The 27,921-nt window shown below is 44.5% G+C and overlaps 1 protein-coding gene and 1 long non-coding RNA gene across 3 annotated transcripts; one reads left to right on the plus strand and one right to left on the minus strand.

Moving 5' to 3' along the window:
* Positions 1-732: 732 nt before the first annotated feature.
* On the plus strand, positions 733-8,076 carry LOC140247166 (uncharacterized). The gene is made up of 3 exons (XR_011902611.1): positions 733-788; positions 6,734-7,044; positions 7,413-8,076. It is a non-coding gene; the product is annotated as an uncharacterized lncRNA (long non-coding RNA).
* A 38-nt stretch (positions 8,077-8,114) lies between these two features.
* Positions 8,115-26,352, minus strand: E2F7 (E2F transcription factor 7). Of its 2 annotated transcripts, none has more exons than XM_072326558.1 (12): positions 26,094-26,352; positions 23,171-23,446; positions 22,166-22,334; positions 19,897-20,178; positions 19,102-19,260; positions 17,979-18,116; positions 17,049-17,243; positions 16,337-16,421; positions 15,010-15,523; positions 14,117-14,387; positions 12,528-12,943; positions 8,115-11,244 (listed from the first exon to the last, which is right to left on the minus strand). In XM_072326558.1, the coding sequence occupies exons 1-12, from the start codon at positions 26,178-26,180 to the stop codon at positions 11,068-11,070; spliced, it is 2,769 nt and encodes a 922-aa protein (XP_072182659.1). In that variant the 5' UTR covers positions 26,181-26,352; the 3' UTR covers positions 8,115-11,067. The 2 variants fall into 2 exon arrangements, with proteins under 2 accessions (XP_072182659.1, XP_072182660.1); XM_072326559.1 differs by lacking the exon at positions 26,094-26,352 and adding an exon at positions 23,537-24,744.
* Between the last annotated feature and the right edge of the window lie 1,569 nt (positions 26,353-27,921).

Genomic DNA, 27,921 nt, shown 5'->3' on the forward strand with positions numbered 1-27,921 from the left:
CATAATACATATACTGATGTCTTATAAGTGAGATTTAATCCAGGTTTCAAGTGGGATTTTTTTTTTTTCCTCTGCAAATGGCGTGATGGATGTCCCATAAGAGTGACTCACTCATCCCTAAAACCTCTTGGAATTGCATCATTACACAACAGGAACAGAAAAATCTGTCCCTGTACAACAAACCAAAATCGTACCACTGAGTAAAAGGCTCATAAAACAGGAAGTGACTGTGGCAAGGCTGAACAGTCAGCCCACTAAATGGAGAGCTTATCCATTGTTACACATACAGATACACAAAGATATTTGACTTATACTGTAACTCAGCGTATTGAGAGCAAGCACAAACAGAAATCAAACTCCTCAAACAGAAATCACAACTGTGACTGCTCAGCGAATCTCTGCTGGCAGACCTCATGAGTTCATCCTGACTAGTAAAAGTTGAATTCTGAAATTCTAGTGAAATCAGTGACATAGTAATAAAAGAGAAAAAAATAAAAAAGAAAGAAAAAAAGGAACATTCTTGTCCTTTATCAGTGGAAGCTCCACCTGTAAGGGAAAAGGTTGATCACAGCCTGAACCTCTGATTAACCATCTGAGGCAAGCAATGAGTCAGCTGCAGGAGCACAGGTGAAGGTAACTCAGCTGTGCTCCCAGAAGGGGTGGAGCTTGACTCCACCTCTCCCAGATCCCATTTAAGGGCTGACCACCACTAAGGTAGCATCTCTTTCTGGAGTTCTTGTGGTGAGCCTTGATGTTAGTGAGTACCTATCTTGGAGGCTTCAGAGTTGGTGAGTCCTTTTTCTTAGTTATCCTCTGGCTATTTTTTTCCATCTATATTTGTACTATTCCAACTGTATGTTATGCTTGTATTGTTTCAACTGTACAATACCATACTTGTATTATTTCCACTGTATTGCAACAAACACTCAATTAAAATGTGGCAGAAAAGCTTCAGAGAGCGGACTGACACAGATTCACTGGATTCTTTAAAAACAATTCTTCTCTGAAGAAAGCACTATGAGGGACAGCTCTTTATTTACTGGAGGACGTGACTGAAGGGATCTCTAATTTTCAGACAAACTTTCTACTGCTTTTTTTCAACACTTGTTCAATGAGGGTAACTCACCTTCCAGGAGCTTCCCTGCATTTCCTATTTTCTTAGTACTGTTAATCTCTAAATGCCAATGCTGTATAAGAAAGCAGGGATTGTCCCTGTAGCAGTAATATAGTTCTGTGCTACTTGTAATTCTCGTCTCAAAGGGTGTGAATGTAACACAGGAAACAAGATTCTCTACTCCTCACTTCATTTTTGGATGGTTCTGTGCTGAGACAGGAATTAGATGTGACGATCCTTGTGGGCCCCTCCCAACTCAAGATATTCTATGATTCTGTAGTTCACACAATGAACTGTCTTTTGGAAATCCAGGATGCTGGTCAGGAGGAGTTTCAATCTCAGTTAATATAAACAGACAGCACTGTCTCCAGCTGCTGTACAGTGCTTGATAGATGACAAAGTTGTACTAGTTATTACAACCCCATAGAAGACCAGGTGAATGGTTTCAGGAAGCTGTCATGAAGGAACATCATAGTGCAATATGCAGTATTGGACTGCTTGGATTTGCTGATATTGCTCATTCTTTGTGTAATTGTTTCCAAATCCGTGATCATTTTAAAAGCTGCTTCGTATTTCCATAGGCTTTAATGGCTTCTATTTTGGTTCAGCTGCAGTTGACTTCCTGGCTGGCTCTTGTTACTGCAGAGACTTCTAAGTTTCTTTCATTATTCTCCCCTACAACATCAGCATCTTGTCCTCCAAAGTGTTTTCAGTGTCATTTTTTTTCCTATATACATTTTCCAGCTGCTGTAAACAAGCTATATTGCTGGTGAGAAGACAGGAAACAGCTTAGAAGGGCAGGAAGGACATTAAAAATAAATTCCAACTGAGCAGATCTTGAGTATCTTCAGCTGCATTAGGATAGGTATTCATTCTTTTGGTGTGGCAACTCTACAACTACTTTAGTGTCCTGCTGATGGAAGTCACATGTAAACATCCATCAGTTCTAGTGAAGACTGGACACACCCTGCATTTGTTTGCTAGAAAGAAGCTTTAGCCAGATGTGACTAGGAAAAATTCCTCTTGTGCGCAGGCTTTTGTAAAGTTTCTGTGGGCTGCCATTCAGTAAATGCTAGTGGCTGTTGCAGCATCCTCAGGATGGTGGTGTTTGTGTATGATGTAGAGTAACTACACATCTCTGTTTGGGAAGGTGTTTAATACAGCTCACTATGATGCTTCTTACTGTTCCTAGTATCCTCTGTGTGAAGGACTATTGAAAGGAGCATGTTGTTTTTACTCCATCTGTTTTTAGCTAATCTCAGCCAGGCTCTCTTTGGCCAAGGAGAGGCCTGAGTCAAGCCAAGAATGGTCTTTCCCCTTCCTAATTACAGGCTTTACCCTTTGGTCTAACACAGGAGCACAAGTAATTAGAGTGCAGAAATGCCAGAAGCTATATATGAACACACAGTCAGCTTACAAGGTGATATGTTAAAGCTGATTCAGGCCTGTACACAATCTCTTTTTCATTATGGAGGTGTAATTAATCACTTTGTCTTGTTATCACACAATTGGATTAAACAGTCACTTTAACCTTCCTCTATATCTTGGAATCTACTCTGGCACAACAGAAGCCAATTTCCTCTGGAAAATGTGATTGAGTTTCAGCATCTGTGTGGATGCAGCTCTGCAGAGAGTTGATTTTAGCTTTTCTATTCATTGCCTAAACTTGAAGTGCATGTTAAAGTTTGTCCCTTTCTCTTTAGCAAATCAAGCTGTCCTGCCCTCTAGGCATTTGGTGGCTAGGCTGAGGAGCTCAGCTGCATGACTCCTAGGCCAGCAATGTGCTGATAAAAGCAAGAAGAAAGATAAAAGAGGGGAGACTTTGGAAGCTGCTTTTCAGCTGAGGCTTTACCTCTGGCCCCAGCTAGACTACATCACAGCAGGACAGCAGCCAGGGCTGCCCCAGGGTTCATTCCTCTGATTTTGGTGTGGCTTGGTCTCAGGCTTTGCTTGTTACTGTGCTAGGTGATCAGTGGCTGTGCCTGACCCCTGGGCCCAGTCCTGACCAGGGCTTGCCCCTCCATATCCTGGCTCCTTGTTGCTGCGGGCACTGCCTCTGAGGGCTTTGTTCTCACATTTGGCTCTCTGTGCCCTGATGGGAGCTGCTGGGACTCACCTAGGTCTGATAATAATGAGATACTCTCCTTGGCCCAGTTCTGAGAGATGTCTGAATGCAGCTTCACCCAAGTTAATACTGAGGGGTTAATGGGTAACCCTGAGAGTCATAATCTGAAATAGCCGTAGACTCCAGGCTTTAGCCTTGTTTGGTTTCAATGGGTCAAGATCTATTGTTGCAAGTCCTGCCTTCATGCTGGTCAGTTCACTCCCTGCAAGTTTTGAGCCCACTACTGAATTCCTGGCCCTGGGGAAAATGCAGAGCAGGCTGCCTCTCACCAAGCCTTGGAGAGGTGGTCATGGCAGGAAACCTGAGGCAAATTGGGCCCTAAGTTACACTAAGGGAAGCTGACCAAGGAGGGAACAGAGGTCAGAGGAACCATGAAAAGGACACGATAGGTTTACTGTAATGAGGGAACCTGTAGTATCACAAAAAATCATGGGGAGACAGGTGTAGCTAGGATAAGGATCTGCTCATGACTGCAGCTTGAAGCTAGAACCAGATTAAAAATTGGCAGCTGTGCTGGGTATGACAGGATGTGCCAGAAGGGTCAGGGATACTGTGATGCGCTGATGCAAGCACGCCCTGTGATGGTGCAGAGCCTGTGTGCTGTGCCAGCTGGGGTACCAGATAGCAGCCAAGGCTGCAAGTGCTTTGAGTCAGACTTTCCAGCAGCTCTGAGCAAGGGGAAACGATGATGTTATCAGATCCCTGGGAGGAGCGGGCACCATGAGCTACAGGTAGCAGCAGCAAAGGCAGAAGAAATTGGGATGTGGACACTCTCTAGGAAAGGATTTCCTCTAAGAAAGTCACTCTGTTTCCCCTGCCCTGGCAGAAGAGGGTTTTAGAGGTAGGAGATGGTGCTGAGAAAAGGCTGTAATGCTGGGTACAGTCAGAATTTGCAAAGGCAGGAGGCAGGCTGCACCATGACAGGTGGGAGAAACATGACTTGTGCTGGTCTGTTCAAGCTGCCTACAGCTTATAAAATGATAGCATGTTGCTGGAGGATGGATCCAAGCGTCCTTTCTACTCAGATGACCTTGAGAACTGTGTGGCTGAGAGCTGTGCAAGCATTCTCAGTGTTGCCTCAAAATGTAGCAGAACTGGGATTTGTATCCCGAATGACAGCTCTGTCGCAGCAGTTACAGATGTGTCATCAGGGGTCTGGGCCAGCCTTCCTGTCTGCCTTAATCCATTCAGTTCTTTCAGTTCTTTTACTGAAAATGCTAAGACAGTTCCTTTCTTCCTTCCTTTCTTCCATTCTTCTCTATTTTGCCATAGGGGTCTAAGAGGACTCCTGCTAAGCAGTTGCCCACAGACTGATTCCAGCATTGCATTTTGGTGGACCTCTATGATTCAGTACAGCTTCATAACAGAGTTATCTCAAGGATCAACTGATTCCTTTTACTTCATCTCAGTTTCTCTTTTTAATTTTACCACGAAGATTTCCTCCTTGAAAGAGGGACAGAAGCCTGACCTGTTTTTGCACAGAACCACAAAAATAACACTTTTAAATGCAGAATTATAACCTAGACCAAGATTTCCTGGGCTTTAAAAGAATTAAAACATTCATGAACCTCTGAGATTTGTTTTGCTCTCCTTAATTAAACTCTCCCTATCCTGCAGAAGGCAGGCTGTGGTCATGTTTACCTAGCACAAGAAGTGGCAAGGGCTTTGCTACAAAAAGGGAGCTGAGCGGCTGGTACTTACTTTCTGTCTCCTGGAGATAACAACTCATTAGGATCGTACAAGACTTCGCAGTGCGCAGTAGCTTGGAGAAATGTCTGGAGAGACTTCAGAACTGGGGGAGGAGGGAGGCTGGAGCCTGAGTGAATCCTTTTATTCTCTGCAGAGACTCCTGGAGCCCAGCCCTAGTTACTCTGGCAGGGCACTGTGTAGTTATCTGATTATAGTAAAATATATTCACTGATTGCATCTGAAGTGTTCTTTCCTCTTTAATTGTATATGCTGGGAAGACTGAAAAAGCTTTTTCTTCCTCGGCCTCTTAAAATAATCTTTTATCTAATGAATTTTGAAGCATTTTTGTGAACGTCTGGTAGACATAATGGGCTCCGATCTATGTGATTTCAGCCTCAAGACACACGAACAGGACTCTTAAATTAAAAATCAATGTCACATAATGGTCAGGCAGTAAGAGAAGGTCAGCCTAAGACCATCAGGCTTGTACTACATGGCTAACAGTCTCTGACATGACAGCCTCTAATAATATGAACACCCAACTACAGCTGAGTTCACATTATTTTCAAATCAGGGAATGTTTGCCCACCTATTTCTTAAAGCCTGCTCAGTGGAGCTGTCCCTGGCCACTCTTCAACCCTATGTCTCTCCATCTCCCTTTCCTCCTGCACACTGTCTACACTTGCTAGGCTTTGTGAGGCCAGGTGATAGGCTTGACTGATTGTAACTTCTGGTTTTAGAGAAGTCAGGCTGATTTGCTCTAAGTCATGCAGTAAAGAACAAGCAGAAGTAAGCCCAGAACCAGGAGACAGATCTTCTTCCCTTCAAGATAACATAAATCAAGAGCAAGTGCATTGGAGCCACTGGCATCATGATGATCTTCTGCAGAGCTGTTGCTCATCAACATCTTCCAAACCCTCCAGTTTCAGTGCAGCTGCAGTAATGACAGGAGCCCACAGCGCAGGTTGGGGTCCACTAGTTTATCTCCATCCCTGGCAGCTCCCTCCTCAGGGCTGTGCAGGGTGGGTGCAATGTCACAAGCCTCAGTGATGTTGCACTTCCAGAAACAGAAGGAAAGTTAACTTTACACATGGATGAGAATTAGCCTTCCCTCTTGCCTTCCTGCTGTGACCAGAGTTTCAGTATTTTCTCCCTTATGTCCATTAAATTCCCTGTGCGCTTCAGGTACAAGAGGATGCTTTTGGCACAAACTGATTGTTACCAGTTAACCAAGATTTTTAAAGTGTGTGGATTTACCAAGCCACATATTTGTTGGCTATTGGTGCGATACAGGGACTTTATCAGCACTAACAAATTGACTAGCAAAAGAAGGGAGGTGTTTCCCTTTGGATGATTTACTGTTGTGGAGCAGAAACTTTATTCTTTCACCTTATTAGGAAACAAGTTTCATTCTCCCCTCCCACCTAAATTTGGACTGTCATCTATTGAATGAAACTGCTGTCACATTGAATCAGAGATATGGGAATGGCAGCATGTCTGGCAGCTTGCATTCTCTTGCAGGGTGAAAATGAGGGCTTTATTTCCTCAGACAATGGAGGAATCCCAAGCTCTGACTGAGGCAGATCACACTGGTCTGTCCGTTCTCTGGGAGGTTCTGTGGTATCAGACTTGAATATCATGGCATCTTGCAAAGCAGAAATGCTTTGCAGTTGTTTTTTCGTGAGGTTTTTGCCCACCCAGCAGCAGAATTGCTGTATGTCCCAGGTGGAGCAGGGAAAGGCCCAAGGATTTTGCAGCTTGACTTAGTGCTAACTGACACCACTAGGTTTCATTTCCTCACCCAGGTCTTGGAGAAACCTCTTGAAAAACAGCTGCAATTCTTGTGTTGCTGGTGCAGCCAATGAACTTGGAAAGAACCTGGATGCTAATGCTCCTTGCCACGGGGATCTTCTCAGAGGATAACAGGCAGCAGAGTGAAGCCCTGCTCTCTGTGCCCAGCCTGCCCCATGCTGCACAAAGCTTGGCCCTGCAGTGGAAGAACTCATCATTTAGCTGTTCTGCAGACTTCCCTTTGGCTTTCTGCCCCTGAATGCCACAGCAAATGCATTCACAAGAGATCTCTGGCCTAACCACAGTGCTGGCAATCAGCTCCCAGGTAACCTCTGCAATTTTACCCCAAACCCATCTTCATTAGATTTTTCCTGTGGCTTTTATTGCTCTGGTTTTCCTACTCCACAGAGACACTTGGGTGCCTCTTTCATATTACTCAAACAAGAGGCAGCTGGGCCTTGGGGCAGGGGTTGATCACTCCCCAAGATCAAAGCATCACTTGCTGGCAGCAGGTAACACCTTCCAACACTGTGGGCTGATCTTGGTCCCCCAGCTGGCCCTGGCTGCACAGCCCAGGCCACAGGGCACTAAGACTTTCATCCACAATGCTACAGCTTTTAATTTTCCCTTTTAACAGAGAACTAAACCAGAGGGCATTTAATGCTCCCCTCTAATTATTTTTTACTTCAAAAGGGCACAGATGTGGATGGGAACTACTTGAAGCTACAGCCCTGAACTCTGCCAAGGAAGCTACAGCCATGGCCTAACAAAAAGGGTTGGAGCAGGGTCGGGCCTGTTAGCATTCATCCCATATTTAATCTTATTAATTTATAATCTTTTCCTGTCAGTGGAAAGTTAATATTGGTGGAGTCACAGGTCAGAAATAAGCCAAACAATATTGAGTGAACTGCTGAGTTTTCATTTTAAAAAATAGCTTCTGAAGAGCACAGCCAGTCGTAACTCATAGGCGTCTTGCAGCCAGGTCTCCATGACATGAACTCACATCTCTTGAATTGCTGGGGAAAAGCAAAACAGGACTTGGTGAAATCAACAGTAAAAGAGTCCCTGATTTTAATGGAGCTCTGAGGTCCCTGGTAGCAGGATACAGGCCCCCTCTGAAGCTGACAGCTCCTAAGGACAGTGCCTACAGCCTGGTTTAGGGGCAGAGCCATGCTCCTAGCCAGCTCCAGGACTTCATTAGCCAGATTATGTTGCACTGGTCTTTGAGGCTACAACAGCACAGTAAAACAGCTGCATGCTGAAGCAGCTGAAGTATGCTGTCATCCTGTTACGTATTTGGTGTTCAGATTCAACAGTGCTAATCTGAATGCATGGCAGATGGTTATTTATTTCAAAGAATGCTCTCCATACTGACATCACAGCCTCAGACTTGGTTTTAGTTCCACTTTTATTCTGTAAAAGTTTAATATTTTGCTAAGAGATAGGATTAAAAAAAAATCATCCCAACATTGTGATTGGAGTAAAGCTATAAAGCAAACAGCTAAAATGATTGCTACAGAGCAGGAAACGCAGGACAGTTACAAGCAGCAATAAAATTAATACCTATATTAAACTAGCAGTGCAAAGATACAAACTGGAAGCAGCTTTACATTAAAAAATACCGCTTTTTAAATACAGAAATAGCACCAATTTACAAAAGATAATCAGTTATGTAAACGTGGCAGGTAGATTCAAGTATAAGTTACACACTCACCCTCCCTAACAACTGTTTCGAAACAGAAAGGTTTTACAAACCCTGCAAAACATCATAGGTATGCACTTTTCCTCAGTGTGAATACAAATTCTGCTTTTCCAAAGCTACTTTGCTGGTGAATTGTTACTAGTTTCATTTACTGTTTTGCTTTCAGTGAAGGCAATGATAGAAAACAAACTCATTCTCTTATGACAGCCCACCCCTCTTGCCTTGCCCGTCAGCTGCAAGCAGCACTGTCCCCAGTGTCACCCAAATGCCCCAGGTGCTGCTGCTCTATCCATCCCTCCACCTCCTTCAGTGATCATTTTGCACTGACAAAACCAGAACAGCATATAAACCCCCTTCTGCTCCGTGCTCCAGATTAGCTTTCACAACCACAACCCATTCAACAGCTTTGATTGTGAGGGAGTTGATCCTCATTTCCAGGCCTGCTGTATCTACAGGAGCTCAGAAGTAGAAGCAGAAATTGGAAATGGAAGATGCATTTTCAATCCCTGCATTTTCAAGTATGCTATGACATAGACTACAGCACAAGGCGAATACCATGATCATGCTTCAGCTAGAGTCAGTGCTCGACCCCAGCACTCCCCCCTGCTGCCAGCTGCTATTTCATTCAAAGGCTGCACCACGCTCACAAGGAAAAGACAAGGTTTCAAAAACAACATCCATGGCATCCACCTGAACCACCGCAGCCTCTTTGCAGCCAGAACAGCAACAACTGTAGGTTAGCACAACTGCAGCAGCAGCACCGTGCCCATTACAGGGAACTTTTCAAAATGAAATAAATAGAAATGGGTGTATAAGAAGAAAAAATTCAGAAGCAAAGATTGTAAACTTCCACAATTGTAGTGTGACTAGAAGAAAAAACAACAAGGAAAACCAACTTAACATTTAGCGGTCTGAAGATTTCTTCTTATCATCCCTGACATTTCCTATGATAATTCCACTGCAGAGATCTCCCTTCGGGGAGGGCAAACCAGCTCTCCTTATAAGGTTGTTATTCATTTATTCTAAGATAAGGCCACATGAACTCAATTCCCAGTTTAGGCAAAGTTTTTTCTTAAATTCAGTTTTCGTAATACATTTCATTAAAAAAATAAAAATCCTCAAATTCTCAACTCCCACATAAAAGCCCAGCCTCCCTCGACCAAGTAGCACATCAGCCTCTCTACTCTTGAATGCCAGTACCAATCAAAGCAAAGTTACTACTCACAAGGGAAGAGCTGATGACGTTGGCCCTATGCTTGCTAAAAATCCAGACTAACATGAAGACAACAGCAATGCCTCCTGTCCTTTTAAAAGGAAACTGCACAAGTTTCATGGCAGACTGATATACCAGTAAAGAACATACCCAACCGTAAGAGTATTAACCCTTAAAATGATGTCCTATATTATTAATAGCACCACTTGTTATTTGAGGACTCTAATGTTGTGTTGTACGTGTCCTTTTCTTCCTCCTCATCTTCTCATAAGGAACGCAAATAATTTTTTCCTACTTCCAAAATTGGACTCCCATCCTTTTTTAGCTTCTTTTGTGGTTTAGACAGATATGTGCCAAAAGATAAAAATCTGCCTCATCTTCCAAGTACATTCAAACACTATTAACTAGCTGCAAAATTCCCACAGATGGGCAGGCACTTAAAAGCTACTTAAGTGGTACAGACTGAAGTAAACCTCTAAGAAGGCACTTAAGGAGACTCAGGTTAAACTGAATCTCATAGTGTGATTACTGACTTGCCAGTGTCCCTTTAGTCATAAAGCCCAGGACATATATTGCATGGGAAATGAAATCTTAGCACAGCTCTCCCAGCAGCTTGACAATCTCAAATGACTTCATCAAACTTTTCTTTTTTTTTTTTAAAGAAAGAATCAGGTTTTGTATTCTTCACATCCACCTTTGTACCTTTTGCTCAGATCAGGAGTAAGAAACCCAAGGAATAATGCAGTTCATTGACGTAACTATAACAATGTTAACACTCACAGTTATTTTGGTCTTAATGTATACATTCACTCACACGGCGTTGTTATTAGTTTTCCTAACCACAATTGCTGGGCAAATTGTACAACAATTGACTGACATTCAAGTAATCCTACCCTGAGAAAATCTGCTACTCTGAAGCTCCCACTCTAACGTACAAAATACATCGCAAGAGGCTGTACTGAGGAGGCAGGGTTTGGCAGATTGTTTTAGCTCATCAATTTCACCACAGATTTACTCAGGGTAAGCAGACACGTTAAAAAAAATGGCTTACCCCAGGTAAGTGCTAGATGTCTCACTTAAAACCACGAGCAAAGAACCCATGGGGACTCCAAGGAAATCTCTTGGCATCTCCTCACAACGATGAAAGAGTTTTCCAGATTAAAACCACAAATAAAATTTGATGCCCACAAGATTATGTGAACTACAGCACCTGAATTCAGATCAGTACTGAAGGAACAATTAAGTACAAGGTTTTCAGTGCCAAGTGTGATTTGTGGAGAAGGTTAACAGAACTGGTGGGTGAATGGATAGTGGGGAAGTGTGCCAACAGGGATGACACGTCAACATGCTCCTCTTGTCAGATTAAGAGCTTGTTCTCTTGTAACAAATACTGTGTCCTAGGACAATCTGCCCAACCTTTGCAATGCGTGGAGTTAATCAGTGCTGGTACTAGAGATTTCCAGCCTTCTTTGCACAGAGCTGGCACTTCTGGTCTGGTTGCCTTCGCTTTTCTTCCACGCACCAGGATCTCCAAGACTTCCTGGAGTTTTGAAGAATGCCTCGTGACGTGCAGGACGAACACTCTTGGGAGTGACAGGAGTCGACGAAGGCTAGTTGTGAAACAGAACCAAGGGAATTCAGTTGTGTTTTATCAAAGTCTACATGCAAGCATGCCTACAAGCTCTCTTCATTTTGCAAGAAGCCCAGCATCCTGTGCTACTACGGGGAACCATGTCACACAATACGTTCAGGAGCTCCATATGAATAGCTCTGAGCTATCTGTCACTGCTGGGAAACTCATTTTCAACTTAAGTATATTCACAACTAGTTTGTACTCATTCATTCTTATGCCATTCTTGTCCTCTAGCTCAAATGGCTCTTTCCCCTCCTTAACGTTTTGGTCATTTCTGTTATTTGCTAGCAACAAAACAGATCTAAAGTTAGTCTACTAAACCCAAGCCTCTTCTTCTTTAAGTGCCACTCTAATGCTGGCATCTGTAAAGAGGTTGACTCTATTACAGTCTTTTTGTAAAGCCTGAACAAAACAAACATAAAATAACATTCAAAAAGATTCCAAAAGTTCTGTTTGTCTCTTTATTAGATGGTAGGAAAACACATCACAGACTAAAAAAAAGTAAGCTAAAGCAGTGCCAAAATATCATTGCTAATAGTTGTGCACAGCTAACACAGTGTGACATAACTATTTTAACTCGTTAGTTGTCCTTCAGATTAATGAGTCCTTCGTTTGTGAATTTCTCATTTATATATTCAAAAAAAATTCACTGCTATGTTAAATTCTCAAAAATACTTGTTGATCTTCAAGAAAGAAGAAGAGGTTATCGCTCGGTTCTGTCAGGTGCTGCTGCTAAGTTTCCTTTACTTAGTGAGCAGAGATTAGAATGAGGGCGAGGAGGTAACCCAGAACATTACCACCTGTTCTGGCCATTTGACACTTTAATGATGACAAACAACCCTCCCATCTTCCCAGTGTGTTTCTATAGCTCCTGCATGATACACTTAAAATGCTAGGATCAAACAGGGGGAAAAAAAAAAGCAACAACCCAAAGCACTCAGATCTTGGGAAAACAACCAAAGACTCATTTTTCTTCCTCCGTTCAGTCAGACTTCTAAGATTTCAAAATATAAGAATTGAAAACCCACCGCTTTACCGCTCAGCATGAGATACCCTACGCTGGGCCGTGTGTTTAACAAACACTATCCCAATCTCTCCCACCACGACAGATGGATACGTGAATTATGTGGATGACACCATCTCCCAGCCTGCCAACTTGCTGCTCTGGCACACAGGCACCAGTCTGCAGCACAAGCTGCCTTCAACCCCATTGAGTTGGAACTGCGTTTTCGCTGTCATTCAGTCACCTTTGATGCTTACCTGCTGCAGTTTCAGAAGGGTCACCGGATGCCCCACACACACAGGGGAGTCCAGTTTAACAGCACTGCAGGACCTCGCAAGCATAGGTCTCGGATGTGCAGCAGGGTGAGCAGTTTGCTGGGGATCCACTGATGGTGAAGCATTTGGAGTAACCACTGCCGTGGTGCCTATGAAAACAGGCGTTGTTGATGCCAGGCCAGGCATACTGATATTCATGGAGGCACCAGCTGAGGAGCCATCGGGAACTGGAGAAAGAGGGCCGGGAATTGCAGGTGAACAGACGAGAGGAAAGGAAGCCAAGGCTGCCGATGGCACCATGACACAGGGGATGCTCAGAGAAGGTAACTGGCTTGCGGCCAGCCCGATGGCACTGGGAGCTTGGTTTGCAGAGAACAGGAAATTAAAACTGCTTAATCCTAAACAAAAGAGAGAAACAGCAAGGCATTAATACAGTTGACAAATTGGAATTAAGCTAACAACTTCATACAGAACAGGAGGGAGGTATGACAAGAAGGAAAGATAGGTTGCACAGGAAGAAGCAGAACTGTGGCCGTTAAGCCAGGCTCTTTTTTCCTACATACCCCATGTCCCCCCCTGCTGCCTGTTCATTCTCTCTACATCTGTTCACTTCATTCATACTAAGCACCACCTACATCTTGCTATTTTCTGCTTCTAACTTGAGTTATGAGCAACAGCTTGGCTAAACAAACTCTTTACACTAACAAGAATCCTATTCTCTGCTATATCAAAGTACATGCACTGTGTTTTAGCAAAAATAAATAAATAAATACAAAAAGAAAACATCTACATATACACCAAAGAAGCTCATTTTCCTTAGAACTGCTGAAATATTATTTTGAAAAAGAAGCTGGTTCCCACTTTGTTTGACCTTCCAAAAATCCAAGATCAGCATTTTCCAACTGAGCATCTCTATCCTATAAGTTTCACACAAGTGAAAGCCCACAGGCCCCATTCTATACCACAAGGGAATCAAATATGAAAGCAGTAGTCATGAAAATCTGCCTCACTTGTGCTGCTCCCACAAATCAGTCTTTGGCACCATGTAAGCACAGCCACAAACAAGGGTGGACATGAAATCCTGTTGTATTTGCAGCTGCTTCCTCCCTATTCCTACTGCATCCTTGGACACTCCCAGCAATTCAGTTTGTGTGGCACGATCCCATAGAGGGATAAGACAAGAAAGTGCAAAGGCTTGCAGATGACTAAGTTCACCCTTAGGGAAATGCTGCTGCACTATTCTGGCCACCTTACTGACAAATCTAGACTTCCAGATACCCTCAGTTTTGAATACCAGACAGGTGTCTTAATTTTGCTGCACATAATTCAAGCGTGCAAAATCCACACTATTTATCTCTAGTAACATTTGAGTGCCTAAAAAATAGAAAGCCTCTGTTTCCAGAGAAGAAACAATTCATATGGAAGTCAGTTATTGAACTACTACAGAGAGCTGCTGACACTTATTGTGCCAACCACAGACTTCCTGACCTATCTGTAGGTCTCCCTGTTTGAATGCCTCAGTGAACAGATGGAAAGGTTTGAGTGCCTCTAGATCTCATGTCTGCCCTTACCAGCAGCAGGCTGAACATAAAGATACTGTGGTACAAAAGGCTGACTGGCATTTCCTTTACAGATGTGATCTTTTCCTGGAGAAGGTTCATCATGGTCTTTATTCTGAGACCATTTTTCTTGCTCCTGAGAATCCAAAGGCTTAGTAGACGTTTTGTCTGCAGTCTCTGGAGCAGCAGGACTTGAGAGGTCAAGATGAAAAGCTTCTAGATGTACAGCAGATGCGTAGCCACTTTCTGGGGCAGTGTCTGCCTCAGGCGACTCAACAGGCTTCTAAGCAAAAACAAGAGAGGTAATGAGGAGTCCAAATTGAAGTATGGTATGATGTCTCATACGCCTTCTTCGCTACAGAATAAAACATGTACCCGTTTCAAATTTATACTCAAACATTGGTGTGGGGCCTGGCCTCTACTTTCAATAGTAAAGAGAGCTGGGAAATAGATGCACTTCACCATTATCTGCTCTCTCACCAATGTGCTGTGGACAACCCTGAGTGTATAATGAGTGTATACTGAGGCTGCAGATTAGGGTGAAAGTACAAATCACAATTTCTGTGGGTCAGTGGAATAAGCAAAGAGTGGAAGATGGGGAGTAATAGTCATATTGATTTCTTCCCCCCACCCCAGCAGCTTGTTCTGCTAAAGACAACGATTCCAAAGGACAGCTGATCATCACTTCGCAATTCAAAGCAATCACGGTCCATTTTCTACTAATACTGCAAAAACATCTCCTAGTTCATGCCTATACTTCCTGACACAGCACTCACATAATTCTATTAACATGCTAATTTGTATCCATGACAAGAATGATTTTCTCATTTCTAAACACACTATATTGGGAAAAAGTTTTCCCGACCAATAGGAAGCCCAACTGATAAAGAAATTCATCTCTTTACCTTGGGTACCACAAGTGAGATAGGGACATCACTCTGTCCAATCATCTGCTTTTTAGCAGCTGGTTCTTCATCATCAGTAGGAGCAGAGGGCGATGTGCACCTGTGGGAGCTGCGTTTCTGGCAATGAGCTGGATGAACAGCGCCCTGAGCTTCTGGGGGCAAGGCCTTCTCCTCTGCACTCCCACTCTCCCTTGAGAGATTCTCCTGAAGGCCGCCGCACAGCATAAAAAAGGATGATGAGGGGAAACACAGGAAGGGTTGGCTGGGGAGTAAGGGAGGTTTTCCATTCTCTGTCTTGGAGGCTGCTGCGCTGGAAGGATGCAGAGCTTGGCTGCTGACCCCTTTTGGCAGCAAAAGGCTTGGCATGTCTGCCTGGACCACAGGGAAAACTGCCTGAGATAAAGGGTTAGCACAAAAATCAGAGTCCCCAGGAACTGGAAGAAGGGAGATAGGTGAGGTTTCACTTGGGTTCCTTACTGCATCAAATATTGCTTCTGTGGCACAAGGTTTGCTCCTAAAGAAAAGAACAAAAACATTCAGTACAAAAGTAAACCCATATTTTATCCTTACAAGCTACTACATACATGGGCATAAACATGGAAAATTCACAAAAAAACTCCACCTATTTTACACAGTTTGCAAGGGTCACTTTTTATTACATCAAATTATACGGAAGCAGACTCATCAATTGCTTGGCAGAACAATAATGCTTTCAGCTGCACTTGACTGGACTAGAAAAGGCCACTAGGGAGCTGCGCCTGGCATCCAGACACAAACTCAAATTGGAATAGATGTAGAGAAGTCCACTAATATGACAAGGGAGGTGTTCCATGGAACTGTGATTTGCTCAATTAAGTAACATGACAAAGTCTCCTTTTTCAGTAAAGCCCTGTATGAACACACCTGAGATACACAACTACCACTGAAGCAAAAGGATACCAGTGAAACATAGGTACGTATGTGTTGGCTGTGAACAAGTTCAAGTAGTTAAGCAGAAGAAAGCTTTTAATTAACATAGCAATAAAGTTAGATTCCGATTTGACAGCACAGTAAGGAGAACAAATAAACAAAGGAGTCTGAGATGCAAAAGCTTCCTTGATTGATTCTACATTAAAGCTTTCTGCATGTTAAAACGATTCTCCTGAAAAACCACCAACAAAAAACCCCACCAAACATACAAGCAATACTGAGACCTATAAGCATTAAAACAGCTATAAGGAGACTCTGGGTCCTTTCTATACTGGTACAATGAACTGAATCCAGCCTTTAACTTGACATGGCAAGCACCAAGCTGAAACAAGACCAGAGTTTTTAAACACCATCTTACCTGGTATCTTCCTCTATCTTCTGCCTGCAGACAGTTGCTAGGTTTATCATTTTTGAGCAATACTCATCTGAATTCACGATGCAAGCTGAAAGAACAAAGGAACATTCAGTTAGTAAGAGACAGGTTTACTAAGTGTATTTTGATACTGGCCATATAAAATACTGGCTGTGGTGTTTCTTCCCTGACACATTTTTATAGTGTCTAGTAATCACCTAAAGCCAGAACCTGAAACATACTCAGAACTCTCAGTCCCACCCAGGAGGTGTTTGACATCACTCTTGCCTACAACAGGGACCTGTGAAAGGCCCTGTAATTGCTTGCTCATTTTAAAGAGCTATCTGTTATTGTTACAATAAATTCCACTATTTTAAAGGACCACAAATTAAACCAACCACTTGAGTTTAAGTAATCTTTCTTTATCTACATCACACTTTACGAGAAGAAACCACGCTAAAGTTGCAGTTGGTGAAGAACATAAGCATCTATCAGAAAACAAGCTACTGATTCAAGGCAGCGTTGCCCAGTCTCAGCTCATTTAACTTTAGGCACTTGCCTGGAAGATCCAAAATACAAGTGGAAGTACTGGCACCTACCTAAAGTAATTCACATATATTTTTTTAGGCTGTTCCACTTGGTCAGCTGCCTTAATGAGTGGGTTTACATTTGGGCAGATTCAGTAGCATACAAACTAACACGCTTCCTTAGCAGTTACCTTGTCTCTCTCGATTTGGGCTGTTGGGCTCAGAGCTGACCTTCCTTTTGGTACCTTCACAGGGCTGTGCAGTGTTAAACGAAGCATGACGTGTGAACCTCTGCTTTCCAGTAGCACAGATCTGATATGGGGCACAGGCTCCTCTTCGTGCCTCTGCTGGAGGACCAGATGTTGGGCAGTGCCCTCTTGGCTCATCTGAAGGGATATAGTTTGGTACAAGTCATTCAAAGTAGACAGCTCATTATTTAGACTTCTGCCATGTTAATAAAATTGGCCATAGGAGAAGAGGTAACCTCTACACCATGCCAAGCCCCACAGCAGTATGTATAACATAGTTGAGTAAGCATGGGTAAACAAGACAACGGCTTCCCTCTTTTCAGTCCCATGGTAGCTGCAGGAAGCAGCTACACTCCAGTGTGTATAGCCAACAAGAGGAAGGGGACTAAAATGTCATTAACATTTACAACCAAGTATGCTTTACTTTTACTTGGTCATAGCACTGGCCCGACTCGTAAAAAATACAGTAGCACAAGGCTTTCCTTCACACCTGTTTCTAGACAAGAATCAGCAGCTTACAAGAGCTCAGGCCAATCCTCTCCTTTACAAACTTCTTCATGAGGAAATACAAGGTAAGTTCTCTTATCAAGAAAACAACTCATTATCAGGTTATGATAGAAATACTGAGGTGTTGTAATCCCTAAGACCCACAGAACCACATCTGGAGATGTAGGCATAATCTTCTATTGTTCTACAAATCATCTAGTTAATTACCATTAGCTAAGCTTGGTGGGGGCAAATTTTGGGCTGGTAAGTGGTTGATAACCACATGACAGTTAATTAATGTCAAGATATTCTTCACATGCAGAAAACTACCTTCTGTAATCTGAAAACTAACGTCAAAAGAAAAGTGCAGTGAGCTACATAATTTACCGGTCTTTCCAGGGAAGTCCACAGGCCCAATCCATTTGAAAGCTGGCTTGCGGCCTCGTTCCTCTGTGACATGAACTTTCTTTATCAAGCATAGGCTGGTAAGGACATTGGCAATATCATACAGCCTTCGTACCTTTGCTAAGAGGAAAGAACAAAAGTAGTCAATACAGTCACATTCACAATGCAGACAGTACATATTTATGTAGTGATTTCATTCTAGAGTATCATCACAGATGAGACAAGTAAAATCAAAGTGGGACGGACTCCAGCAACCCCTCTAAAGGCTGCCATACCAGCTCCCATTTCCACCTGCTTATCATCACTCATTTTATTTTAGCTGAGCATCCAGCCTACCTCATTTTGATGGAAATGAATTAGGGAGTGATTACATCACTGGATGAACAGAAAAGGCAGCAGCCTCCATAAAGGGAAAAAAATCAACACATATACTAAGAAAGAAGCTTGTGAATGTGCACAGTTGATCACACATTTACAATCTCAAAAATGAAACATTCCTAGGAAAAGAAAAATCTCTGAGACTCCAATAAATAACATTTCTGAGCTGGATACAGTACACATACCCACTGCTCAGCTCAAAGTCTTTCCTTTCTCCTGGCATCTGGAATAGCAGTTTAAGACTGAAGTAGCGATACTCCATTTTAAAAGTGCAAAATGATTTGCTAATGCTGTTTTGGTCAAGTTGTCCAAGAGATCTAAGTACCAAACCCCTCTAACTGGGAACAAAACCGTGCTATCCAGCTGTCAGATTTCTGGGGTGAAAAGGAAAACTAACAAACTTCTGCAGAGAAAACATGAACAACACATTTCATTTCAGTAAGTCTTAAAACACGCCACTCAGAAAGGAAAAAAGATATCAAATATAAAGAATTCAACTTCGAAACCCACTTTTCACACATTCTGAAGCTAAAACTTTAAGATGATCGTTAAATTGATGCTTTTTACCCCAAGGTCTGTTTAGAGAAACTGTTTCCAATCAACAGAATCCAAGCCCTATTTTAGCAAAATATTCCTGACCTGTTCTTGCTGTTACCTACTGGTGTCTGTCCAAAGATGCCCCTTTTCCTCACCTACTGACTGCTTTGTCTCTCAATAGCCAGCTTACTTTTAAATTTGCTGTAGTCCACCGTATCCTGGTTTTCTTCTATCAATATCTTCGCTGCGATGTCCAGAGTGACTATCTTGGTCTTGGAGACAAGGAACAGCATGACAAACTTTTGGCTCATAATCCGCAAGGACTTGTCCTTTCTGCTGTTTGCAGATGCTGTGTTACAAATAACACCCAAGCCTCTTAGCATATGTCATCCATCACAGCCAGAAAACTAATCAGTAGGTTTCTCACACATAAAAGGAGTATTTTCTTGTCAGGAAGCAGAAATCTTTTGAAAGGCAGAAAATAACTGGATAACGCAAACAGAAGCCTCTCTTCAAGAGGCAATAAAAATTAAAGCTTACAGAAATAGCCTTTAGAAAGACAGATTCCAAAGGTGATTCTCCACTGTGTTACACAGTTCTGTGCAATTATCATTTTAATGGACTTTAGAACTTAAACAGTACGCATTATATGGGGAACGTGTAAATAATAGACAAATGGAATATGGCTCTTTCTGTCAAAAGAATGCATTTATTGTCAGGTACGGGTGGAGGAAAAAAAGGACTGGAGCATCTTGCAGAGGTTTCTGCCAGTCCAGAAGAGAAAAGGAAAATGTCCTGACACCAATGCTAAGGGCAGGGCAGCAGAATGAATTCCATCACCTACACAGTGAATTCAGCTCCTTTTTGCAAGGAGTAACTTTTTACTATTTAATTCAGAAGCACAGCAAAGGGAAAAAGTCACACAGTTAAACGGGAGAAAGAGACCTATGTCTGTATCTCACACTGCATGCATTAGTTATCTTACCGGATGTGCAATCTGGTTCTGCAAAGTCAAGTAATGGTCTGTCTTGTGAGTCTGGCACTGTTTCCTTCTTCTGCTCTCCAGATTTGTACTCTGTGTCCTGTTCCTTGCACTGGGAGGTCACTAGCTCTCCATATTGCAGCTCTCCTGCTTCCTGAAGCGTTTGCAGAGTCTGACTTAGGTTGTGCCGCCCGTGCCAACAGTACTGGTTCTTGGCCACACGGCTAACCAAGTGCAACGACTCCAGCACATTCACTATGTCATAAATTCGTCTCCTCCCAACTCCTGTTTTAAAAGGGGAAAATAAAAGAGACAATGATGCTTGCCTAGTTTTAACATGTTCTTCAGCGAAAACTGAACAAAAAACAGGCTGTTCTCTACCCTGAGTATTCACGAAGCATCTTTCATTTGTTCTCCTGAACATATTACACCCAAATCTGCAAAATCAAAACCGATGCATGACTGAGGTATGATGTCTTCTGTCTGTTCAACAGATACCAGCCCAACCATAGCTTCATCTTGAAAGACTGACAGTATTTAGATGAACTCGCTGCAGATTGTTCAGCTTCACTCAGACTTAACTATACTGTCCTAAGGTTTGCAGAGCACTTTGGCCCTTCTTTTCAGAGTGCTGGTGTTCAGGCATGGACCTGCCTAAAAGCATGTGTGTCAGGAAGGGCAGGAAAGGGTCTGAGCACTGACACAGGGTAGATATGAAATCTTACACCTGCAGTAGAAACAAGTCCTCATAGAAAGCCAATGGGAAATCTACAAAGTAACCCCAATTAGAGTTCAGACTGACCAATGTGAGCAAAGCTGGGGACTGTATATGAAGAGGCTGCTGGCTCCACTTGCTATCCCAGGTACTGCCCTCCAGTGGTGTCTGAAGTGCAGCTGTTAGTTACAACACAGTGTACAATACACTACTGGCAGCAGCTGCACCTGAAATCCCATAACTGTTAGCACCAGCTGAGCAGAACACAGGCTAGCCAAAGGCAAAGGTTTTGAAAGATTTCTCTGCAGAAGGCAAGGCCTTGATGCGTCTGTTTACCCATCTGAATAACATGGATATTAAAACGGATATTAAAACAAACAATTCATGAATATTTCGAGAGTGCGGGCATCTTGGAGTGAAAGATAGTCCAGATAAGCAGAGTAAAACACACATTTTGGTGCCCATCATACACCAGCAGCAAAATTTCTTGTCATTAGAAAGGCAAGGGCATGGGATAAAGCACTACTCCTATGCAGCTACACAAAGATAGAAAACCAAGATTACAGGCAAACATACAAAGGAATAACTGCCACATTGAAAAGAATAATTCCTTTAAGTAGCAATTTATTTCACTGTTTACTTGATCTGAATTCTCTCTTATTTCCACTTCCCATTTCAAATGCACCTAAACGGACTTTCTTACCAGAGTCTCAGAGAACACCGCTCAAGGATCTTCCTACCATTCACCAAGGATATCATTCTTCTATTCCTTTTCCTTTCAAAACAGCCATATTTCTATTAAATAGCCATATTCTAAGCGTCAATAATTTAAAGATGATTTTGTACAGCCCTTCCTATTTCAGAGAGAACCTCTCCAACAGACCCAGATCCTTTTGTTACTGGTGTGACTCGAGTTCTCTCTCTTAAGCTCCATTACTTCTCACAGCAATTTCATTAATTTTTAACTAAGACCAAACCTGAATATAAGACCCAGAAAACAGACTATGTGATGCAGTCTCACTACCTCAACACAACACGCTTCCTCTCTCTACTTTTGCAGGTCTCCTGGTAACCTGCCCTCGCAAGACAATATTTAAAGCTAAGATAACTTCGATGAACAATGGATGGTATGTCAGGTACGTATTTAAGTCATGAAGTATCGATTCCCCAGTTGACTTCCTACACCTACTTGTTTGCAATTGTTTCCCCAACGTCTCCATTTTGACATAAATAGTTGTTTATTAGTTTCCCTACAAAGGGCTTTGAACTCTCACAACTGCTCCAATGTTCAGCACATGGAAAATTTAAGAAAGCCACAGCATTGGTAGACAGCTGGAGGACTGACCTGTTTAGTAAGAAGTACTGCCAGAAAGCAGGTTTCAAAACAGCCTCTTTGGAATATTAGGCATTTCTAGCTCATGATTAGTATGATTAGAAGAGTATCCAGATGCAAGGAAAGGCAGATTTTGAACACTCAGAAACAAGGATGGCCTTCTCAAGGGCGTTCTGTAAGATTACCCAGGTGATCATTTACCCCATTTTTGCAGGTATACATACCAAGAATTGATGCCACTTCATCCAAAGAAATTGTAGTTTTCTCTGTTGACAATGGGTAACTTGGATAACGAGCTAGAAACTTCTGGCACAAGAGTCCTAGGCTTTTCTGTTTTCTGCTGGGCCTTTGCTTTTCAAATTCATCAACCGTGCCGTCATCTACCATATCATACTGTTAAAATATAAACGTTGAGCCTTTAGTGCAGGTGCTCAGAAATAAGGCATAGCCAAGCAAGGTATATTTCAGGTGACAGCAATATTCAGACTTCCTAACAAGAGCCTCTTGCAAGAGCAGAGCACCTGGGTGACACACTTCTGCTTGCACATTCTTCACTCCAACACACAACACCTGTAATGAAATACTCTTACCTGTAAGTTCATGTAATAATGGTTTTGCATAAGCAAACACGTATCTGAACTAGCAGATAGGAGCTTGGAAGGAATACTTCTCTTTGAGAGTGGAAGAGGAATACTTCCTTTAATGCCTCTGGATCAAATAAGTCAGAAGATGAGCAAACCATCAAATAGCTCCTGCAAAACCACTTTCAAGAGAAATTACTGTCCTTCACAGTGGTTAACCTGAAGGAACTGGGCCGGCTGGTGTGAAGAAGAAGGGAAAGTACGATACTAAGAGGCTATAAAAAGCATTACGAAGGTTCTAAGACTTAAACTTAGTTAAGCTGTTAGTTTAAGGGAACTTTGTAGGTTGGTCTAAACTTGGTCTTTCAGTCCCTGCAGGAGAAAACTAGAACTCTATCCTTCTCTCACTGAAATCACCAAGGAAGGATATCCTCTAAGAAATAATGCAGTAGAGGAAGGACAGCGGTTGGGGGAGAAGGAGAATCAAAAAAAAAAAAAAGAAGCTCCTGTAGGAAGAACACTGTCCTTGGGAATGTTCTGACATACTGCAATAGGGGAGCCAAGGACCGGTTGGAAGAAAACTAATGCTCAGTTAAAAGAAGGTCTGAGTTGTGACTGAATATAAGGTAACCATGTTTTGAGTCTTACCTGTAATGAGTCAGGTATGTCATTCTGCTCACTATTTTCTATTGGCCTGAAGAGCTCTTTCTTCTTTTCCCTGTCCCTCATGTCAGGGCTAGCAGCACTAATGAGCATCTTCAGGTTAGCAGTGGGGGTCCAAGGGTCAGCCTGAGGTCTGTCAATGAGCTTAACAGGTGTCATTGGATTTCTGTCCGGGGTGCAGCCCTTCTGCTTTGATAAGTCAACTGGATCATTCTTAATGGGAGTCTTCGGAGCCATCCTGGATCGATCAAGTATGTTTTCCTATTAAAAACAGGAAAGAAAACAGTTTGATAATCAATTTTATTTTGTTCTTATGAAAGTAGCCTTAGCGAGTCATGCCTTGGCACTCACCGCTGTATTTAGTGCAGTTCTTCTACATTCATTGGAAGCAGTGAAATATTCTATGTGATAGCATACAGGACACAACCCTGAATTACAGAAGATGAGGTCAAGCAGTCAAACTAGGCCTACTACACTTTTCACTTCCATTCTTACAAGACAGCATTGCCCACGAACATAAACTGGATGGAAAGAATTCATTGGTCACATTGCACTTGTAATATAAAAAAATATATAAAAATAATAAAAAATAAAAAATATGAGGATCTGCTTGACAAGTCTCCAACGAAAAGCCATGCTGGGAATGCAGTTCGGGTTGTCAGGAACATCACACTGAAATGAACTTCATGTGCAAGGGGAGCAAGCTTTACACCCATGCTGTCTGCTGCTCAGAACAACAAAGAACTCAATAACGGCATTCCTTGACCACAGCTGGGAGCTGCCAGAAGGAAAAGTCTAACCTGCAAGCTGATTTTCATCGTTCCTTGAATGAAATAAAGCTCAGTTCCCTCCAGTCCCCAGCTGCAGCCCAGCTTTCTCTCATCTTCAGGTCTCATAGGAGGGCCAGACTTCTTACCTCTGCCCTTACTGTGAGAGCCCTCACTGCCAACTGATATGTAGCTGAAAGGAATTCATTTCAGAAAGCATCAGTGGCACTGAGAAATCAGCTTCTGAGCTACAGAAGACACCGTTTCAATGCAGCCTGTGGATGCAAGCAGGTCACAAATGCTGAAGGAACATGGAAGACATTAGGTCACACTGTTGTCTTCGCAGATGTCTTCAGATGGCACAGAGAAGGCCTTCCAGAAACAGCACTTCATTTTGCCCTGAGAGAACAGTCTGCTCTCAGGCAGTCCAGTTACCCCTTAATTCTCTTAGCCTCCTACAACACTACACTGTGGGAGCTTTTTGACTGTTGCTAATATTTCTCACCATTTTCTAGATTTAGTCCCTTAAACTGACTGCACACATCTTGAATGGAATGGTGAGAAAGCAAAGCAGATGACCTATCACCCAAAGCTCCTGGGGAGCTTGCTGGAATTGGGACTCCAGAAAGCCCTTGCAACCACAGCAAACTGCTCTTAGGCAACAAATCAGGATAGCAGCTGTTTGCTTTTTCTTTGGCTGTGGATTTTTTTGGTGCTCACAAACACAGCAGTTTTCCCTCTTCGGATCTACATTATGGTTTAACTGCTTCTCAAGAGAAGTTGAGTTTTAAAAGCTCGTTTAGATTGGATATAGTTTTTATTTTATTTGTTTCTATAAGGGTGGTGAAGCACTGCAACAGGTTGCCCAGAGAGGTGGCAGAAACCCCATACCTGGAGGAGACACTCAAGGCCAGGCTGGATGGGGCTCTGAGCAACATAACCTAGCTGTGGTGTCTCTGTTCATTACAGGGGAGTTGGACTAGATGGCCTTTAGAGGTCTCTTCCAACTCAAAGGACTCAATGATTCTAAGAACTTGTTCACGTCTCGCTGTTTATTAGAAACAATTCATCTATCACTAGCAAATATATTAGGTATTTAAGCAGGTGACTCCAAATACCATTTCATCAAGTCCAATCCAGCCAGCAAACACAACTACAGCTGGCTTTTACCAGAAGCAACTCTGCAACGTTCAGCATGAGGATCAACCTGGCCCATCACAAGCGTTCTGAGCACCAATATGGAATATTTATGCATACATTCATCTATGAATATCCCAAAATTAGATAATAAGTATCTTCTTTTCCAATCAATAGCAGCCAGCTGTAACTGTGACAAAATAGGAGTGAATTCCGAGGTGACAGTGCTACTTGGAATACACACTCGCAAAGAGCTGGCACTCGGTATGTTCTTGCACGTTCCCATCTGGCAACGAATCAGCGCTCAATCTGCAGCAGAGGAAGTCCCTTTCCCCTCGTGTTTCTGCTCACCACGGCTGGTGCCAGTGGGACTGCAGTGAGGGCCACTAGAGAACCCGTGGTTCCCCTGCCTCAAACACCTGTCCTTGCACAGGTATCACAGAGGAACAGCAGCAGCACTTCTGCAAGATGCACACATCCACTCCGCTACCAACCTACCAGACTATGACGTCCGGAATGCCACAACTGCTCGCTGAGATGAGCGACCAGGCAGGTGAAAGCCTGGGTTCACGTCGATCCGAGGAGAGATGGCTCAAAGCACAGGAGGGCTGCGAGGGCCGCCTTGGTTAACCCGGGATGCACACGGGAGCGGGCACGTCCGTGAAGGAGCAGGAGCATTACACGGCCCTCGGAGCGCCGACCGGCCCGGGCAGGGGGCACGGAAGGTGTCGAGGGACGCACCGCTGCGCCGAGCGCTCCGTACCGCGGCCCTGGATGAGGACGGCGGTCCCGCTCCCGTCGGGCGGCACGACCCGTTCCGTCGGCTCGGCACGCCCGCAGGCTGCTCGGCATCCCGGGGCCAGCAGCGCGGCCGAAGCCCCCGACGGGCGCCGAACTCCGCGTCCAGGCAGAGCCCGGCGCCCCGTCCCGGGGGGCAGCTCCGCAGTGCCGCCCTCACCCACTGACAGCGCCTCGGGCAGGCGCGCCCCGCGCCCCCCGCTCACCTTCTGCGCCGCCTCCGTCTCGGCGCGGCCCCGGCGGCTCGGCCGGACGGCCGCCAGGTCCCGCAGGCTCAGGACGTTCGCCTCCATCCGCACAGAGAGAAGGCGCCTTCGCGCCGGCCCTTAAGGGCAGCCCGCCCTGCCGGAGGGGAGGGGGCCGGACGGGCGCGGGGCCGAGCGCGGCAGGAGGGCACCCGACTCCGGCGCGGCCTCACCTCGGCGGCGGCTGGGGCAGGGCCGGGGCCGTGCCGCCCGCCCGCCGCTCCCGCCAGGCGCCGCAGTCCCCGCGCTGGCGCCCTCAGCCATCTCTTGCGCGATCCGGCCAATCAGGCGCGGCCTGCAGGGGAGCGCCGGCCGCGCCGCCGGCCAATCGGAACGCGGGCGAGTGGCGCGCGGCAGCGCGGGACCAGGATCCCGCCCGCGCGGGGCCGCTTCGCTCCTTTTTTCTTGGCGCGGGCGCCGGCGGCCCGGCTCTGCTGCCCGCCCCTTCCGACACCGCCTCCGGCCGCGGGGCAGCGGGAAGGCGCGCGGGGCCGGGCCGGGCGTGATGCGGGTGGGGGCCGGATCCGTGCCGCAATGACCGGCCGGGTACAGAGCTGGGGGAAAAGCGAAGGGGAGAGTATCCCAGGGACGGCTCCGTGCTCCGCTTTGAGCGGGAGATCCCGAGCGGTTTGCAACGTGCGGTGCAGTTCATCTTTTTAAGCCGAGTTAGTACTGAAAATAACTGCTGAGTGACTGCTGCCCGCCCCTGAGGTGGTGGGGGGGGGGGGGGGGAAGGTCCTTCACCGAGCGCCCGGGGCTCAGGAGTGAGTACCACGGGAGGAAGACCAAGGAGATAACGTATAAAATGTCTAACGATTCGTATAAGAATAAAAGGAAGCTTTTCTAATAGGGTAACAGGTAAACATCGAGTCTCTGGCGAGAGCTTTAATTTGAAACTAGTCTGTTCCATCAGACCGACGTGCGGTGTTGTGATGTACCTGCAGCCATCGCACTGGGCTGGCTGTGCCCCAGCTCGGGGCCGGGTGAGCGTAGGGTGGGATGGCTGCTGGTGGAGGTGGGCACAGGGAGATCCTCACCAGTCACCGACAGGGGAAAGGCAAAATGATGAAGTGGTTGTGGGGGGAATTAAAATTAAAGTAACTATTCCCATCAATTTCAGTCACTTTGTTTCTAGGCTATTTGAAAACACAGTGCTCTGTGCAGAGCATTGGAGCAGGTGCTCACAGAAGTAGGGGAGCCTCCCTGCCTGGAAATGCTGAGAAGATGTGGACGTGGCATCGAGGGACCTGGGTTAGTGTCTGGAATCGATAGGTCGGGCTGATGGTTGAACCTGATGATCTTGAAGGTCTTTTTGAGCCCAAGTGTTTCTATGAGCTTTAGATGCCTTGCTTCAGGAATTCCCATTGCCTTGTTCATGTGCAGCTGTGCTGGAGTTCACGGTTGCCATTCACAGGAGGCAGCCAGCTCTGCCTGGTGGTGGGTAGTGCACCAGGGCACTCAGCTGGCCTGGGAAATCCCTCTGGAAGCTGAGTGACTGGTAGGCCATGCCTCGATGCTGTTAGGGATCTGAGCTCAGGTAACCTGCCAGAGGTCACATAAGGAAGCAGGTAGCTCACTGATCACATCTCTTTAATTGGACTTGCACCTGAAAATCGTTTCCAGCTGCTGCTGTTAGAGAGCTGGCTTTCACAAAGGTAGCATTACACCTCCAGCCATTACTGGATGCTGAAATTAAATTGTTATTAATGATCAGCTCTTTGTACAATTACAATTTCATTACTCTTCTCTGAATGAGATATAGTTAGCTTAATGTCCCGTAGCATAAACC

This window comes from Excalfactoria chinensis, chromosome 1, assembly GCF_039878825.1.
Source record: "Excalfactoria chinensis isolate bCotChi1 chromosome 1, bCotChi1.hap2, whole genome shotgun sequence".
Taxonomy (NCBI): Eukaryota; Metazoa; Chordata; class Aves; order Galliformes; family Phasianidae; genus Excalfactoria; species Excalfactoria chinensis.

Coding starts and splice junctions, on each gene's coding strand:
- E2F7 (XM_072326558.1), bottom strand. CDS start 26,180: ATGGAGGCGAACGTCCTGAGCCTGCGGGACCTGGCGGCCGTCCGGCCG. Junction 23,447..26,093: donor AGACGGAGGCGGCGCAGAAG/GTGAGCGGGGGG, acceptor TGTTTTTAATAG/GAAAACATACTTGATCGATC. Junction 14,388..15,009: donor TCTCACTTGTGGTACCCAAG/GTAAAGAGATGA, acceptor GTTTTTGCTTAG/AAGCCTGTTGAGTCGCCTGA.